We start from the raw sequence: 4,297 nt of genomic DNA, 5'->3' as shown, positions 1-4,297 counted from the left end.
CTCTTCCGAAGAGCGGCATGGTTCGGTCCTTACTCCCTCTAGGTCTTTGCTCAGCTGTCAGCTTCTCAGTGAGGCCTTCCCTAGCCCACCCTTTAAAAAAGGAAACCCTCCCCAGCCCTGTGCCCAGCACTCCCCCCACTTCCTGATTTCTTTTTCTCCACGGCACTTATCATCTAAAACAGGGATCAGCGAACGGTGGCCCACAGGCCAAACCTGCTGCCCGCTGCCTGTTTTCGTAAATGAGGTTTTACCCGCACACGGCCACGCCCATTTGTTTACATACTTTCTATGGCTGCTCTCATGCTACAAGACAGGTGAGTATTGCAACAGAGACCAATGCCCTGCAAAGCCTCAAACATGTACCACCTCGTCCTTTAGAGATCAAGTTTGTGGATGCCCAATCTAAAATACTAGCATGTAGGCTCCACAAAGGCAGGGATTCTGTCAGCTCTGTTCACTGCCACATCCTCACCACCAAGTAACAGCCCTGGCCTTGAAGGGACTCTGAATACATGTCTGCTGAAGGAATGCACAAACCAGTCAGGCACAGAACAGCTCATGTCTTTGTGTTTGCTGTGCTCTCGGCCCTGCCTTCTTCTCCGTACATCCTTCACGGCTCTGCTCAGAGGGTCCCTCTACCGTGACACATTCCCTATCCCCTTTACTCCCCCACCCCAACCCCGGGGACAAGGAGCTCAACTTAGTTGCGCCAGAATCATGTACGCCTGGCACGCCGTAGGGCTCACAGATGGATGGATGAATCCATGAATGAGGGAGGGCATCAATTTCCCAAGATTCCAAGAAAAACCTGGTGTTTGGGGTCACACATCCCACTGCCTAAAGGTGGTGAAGAGAGACAGGAGGCTCAGAGGACCAAGGGAGTCACATCTGAAGTGCTCTGAACCCCTGAGATCTCTAGAAAGAATCAAGACACCCCCTTACTGACGCCCTGGTGGCCCCCAAGACGTCTCCAGCTATCCTGTGGCCCCAAGCATCCCCACACCAGTTGCCCTGTGGCCATCCCCTGCCGAAACATACCTCATACTCTATGGCGAGGTCTGTGTGGTCATCAATATCCACCTTGGCCATCACCACCTTTCCATGCTGCTTGGCCACCACCTTCTCTAACCTTGGCCCCAGGATCTTGCAGGGACCACACCACCTCGGAAGGGGAAGGAGAAGCATCCCGTCACAAAAGCGCTCGCCAATCAATCTACGGTTTCCCAGGACCTTCCCTTGACCCACATCTTTCCAAGGGACTGTCTGGCCTCATCACCTCTGCTTACAGTGTTTGGATATTACCCTGTAATGCTGACATGCCAGGTAACTCCAGGAGACTCTGCAACTGGGGAATTTTTACAGGTCCTGGATTTCTAAAACACGAGCCTCATCCTAAGACTCTTAGAAAGGTTATTTCACATATTTCACTATACCTAAAAGAAATACACTGTCATATAGATGAACATGGGATTTGAAGTTAAAAGGTTTAGGTTCAAAGACAGGCTCCTGCCAAACGGCTGATTGTTCTGAAGCTTCAGTTTCCTCATTTGAAAGTGAGATTCTGGATCTAGAAGCTATGATGAGAAATCAATTAAGGTAATATGGATAAATATACTTTGTAAACTGCAGAGTTACTTCAAACACTTCACGGACTCGGAACTAAGGGAACGGAAACCAGTAGCTAGGGAGTATCTACGACTGCCAGCCACTGTGCCAGGACCTTCTCAGCTTTTACTACACAGAACCCTCAACCCTGCAAAGGAAAAGAAAACGTCTTCCTAAGAAACTGAGGCCCAAACAAGTTACGAGACTTGTGCAAGGTCTGGGACTGCATCCAAGGTTGTGTTCCAAGTGTCTTCTTTTAGCCCCAGGTTACTCTGTGATCCCCCAGGCCCTGTGTCAACTGCCATCACTGCACTAACACAGGTGTTCCCCTCTAGATGGTAAGCCTAGACTGTCATCTCTAAGTATGTGCCACTAAGGACAGTGCCTGGCACTGAATGAACAAACTCACCCCCTGCTTCCTTTTTGAAGAAGATAAGGCATCACCCCACTTTTCATCCATTTTAGAAGCTTTCTCGGGTATGCTCATCAGACCAGGAGGGCAGGACAGCTCTGCCTTTCACGAACCCCCAACTGGTGACTCCTATTTTATTCTCAGCCTTTAAACCCTTTGCATTCAGAGACTTTAATGAACTCACAACACCTAAAAACCCAGTCTGCAAGACCTTATCTCCTATCAAAGTGAAGAGAGGGAGGCAGAAGAACACCACATGGCCTGCCCAAGGCAACATGGTGAGTCAGAGAAAGAATGGGAAAGAAAGCAAAAGAATCTGTCAGTGGTTTGGTTTGCGCAAAAGGCCTTCCAACTTCTAACTCTGGCTTCTTTCAGGATGCCCCATTCTGAGGGGTTTGTCCAGTAGTTTTGGAGTCAGGCGTCTAGCCAGGCCTCAAAGGTCCGGAAATGAATAAGGCAGGCCAACAATCAGAAGACCACAGACATTTAAATATCCCTAAAACAAACTCACACAGCACTGGAAAGAAACTCCTGCCCATCCCCTGCATGCCTGGGCACCACTGTGGTGGCACTGATAACTTTTTGCCAGCCCTTCCCAGGTTAGGTGGCAAGATGTCAAAATAAAATCAACTCTCTAACGGGCCAGGAAAAAAAATGGGCCAAAAGTCAGATGATGCTGGAGTCATAGTTTTCCTGCTTTGGTCCAAGCTGAAGATGACCGGGGCCATTCGGGCAGTGAGATACACGACATAAGTGTTTCGCAGCACCAATCACAGTGAGTTCTGAAGACTGTTTACTAGTTTGTCTCCTGCCAAACTATACTTAATCTTTGAGAGAAGGGACTGGGTCTCAACAATCTTTGGAATGAGTCTACGTATGAGAAGAATCAAATGTAGTACTGAGACATAGCAGGCTCTCAATAAACAAATACCTGAACAAGTGATACCCCAGTCTTCTGCCAACTCCCAGGACTCACTGTGCATGGAAATCCACAACCACCGGTGTCTCACTGTTGACAACTCGGTCTTGAAAGTCTGGTCCATCCTGGATGTTAAAGGTCGTTGTACAGACTCTGGTGGTGTATATTGACCGGGCTTGGCTGGGTGTTACTGTCAGGTTATTGGGACTGCGCTGTGGGGTCTGCAGGGCCCTGGAGGCACGGGGCGCCCACCGACTCTGAGAGGGCTTCCTGCAGATTACGGAGGCCAGGAACCTCCTCAGGAGAAGCCGCTGAGCCATCTGTGAGGGGAAGAGGCAGGAAGAGTAGGGGCAGTCAATACACCATTAAAAGAGATGTATACGAGAAACTCCGAGGCTCAGGTAAATCGTGACAGGTCCAAAATAACCCAATTATTAAATGAGAATCAACGTTGGAACCCACGGCGGCCTGAGAAGTCCTTACTCTATCGATTACTTTTTTTCAAAGTGTTTTAATGGGAAATTTAGGACAAAGAGGGTGGCTGTCAAAGGATCAGGAAAGAGGAACCGCAACAATTCAAGGAGGAACGAAGAGGCACGGGGTAGGAGGGGGGAACTAAAAAAGGAGGAACGTGTGTGGAAGGAACTGGACGCCACCAGGGACCCCGGCTCCCCGGATAGCAAGTTCCCCCAGCCCAAGGTCTCTGTCCGCTCGGCCGCCGGCCCGCACAGGAGCGCGCCAGCAGAGTGCCTCAGCCGCCTTGACACCACCTCGCGCCACCCCCACGGGCCTCCTACCTCCCTGCAGCGAGAGCGGAGGCATGCACTGCGCGGCCCTCCCCACCGGTCAAGGGCACTCCTGTTGTCACTTCCTCAGGGGAGGGCCTTAAGCGTCACTTCCGGGGACAGGCTTGAAGTGACCTTCCTGAAAGTTCCACATATTTTTACCTACATCTTCTTGACCAGAACATAGTCACACAGCCACATCTAACAGCACGTATGCCTGGGAGATGTAGTCTGATTTTATCTAGGTATATTGCCACCTGAGAATGGTCTGTTGGAGGGAGAGACCGGAAGAGGGGCGGGCCCTTAGGGAAGGGACCGGAGGGAGGGGCGGGTCCTCAGGGGGAGGGACCGGAAGAGGCCGGAGGGACCCAGAGGAGGGTCCGGAAGAGGAGGGGAAGGAGGAGGGAGCGGCAGGACGGTACTAGTTGGAGAAGAAGGGGGGGAGGGAGGGCTGGTTCTGGAGTTTGCAAACTCTCGCCGCAGTATATGTCAGCCAGCATCGCACCCCTTTGTCTCATTGTCTCAGTGCGGCTTCGGAGCAACAAGAGGACGCTTTGTGGCCATTGTCTGTCACCT

The 4,297-nt window shown here is 51.2% G+C and overlaps 1 protein-coding gene across 1 annotated transcript in view; it reads right to left on the bottom strand.

The window, feature by feature from the left end:
• TXN2 (thioredoxin 2) overlaps window positions 1-3,844 on the bottom strand; it is a 10,201-nt gene extending 6,357 nt beyond the window's left edge. The window contains exons 1-3 of the mRNA XM_007446737.1: window positions 3,734-3,844; window positions 2,994-3,256; window positions 1,039-1,162 (exon numbers count right to left, since the gene is read on the bottom strand). Of these exons, the coding sequence (XP_007446799.1) occupies window positions 1,039-1,162; window positions 2,994-3,256 (387 nt within the window). The 5' untranslated portion in view covers window positions 3,734-3,844. The remainder of the gene's footprint in view (window positions 1-1,038; window positions 1,163-2,993; window positions 3,257-3,733) is intronic.
• Window positions 3,845-4,297: the final 453 nt, after the last annotated feature.

The sequence above is a fragment of the Lipotes vexillifer genome, unplaced genomic scaffold (genome assembly GCF_000442215.2).
Source record: "Lipotes vexillifer unplaced genomic scaffold, Lipotes_vexillifer_v1.1 scaffold870, whole genome shotgun sequence".
Lineage (NCBI taxonomy): Eukaryota > Metazoa > Chordata > Mammalia > Artiodactyla > Lipotidae > Lipotes > Lipotes vexillifer.
Note: the sequence above shows the minus strand (reverse complement) of the source record. Positions and strands in the feature narration are given on the sequence as shown.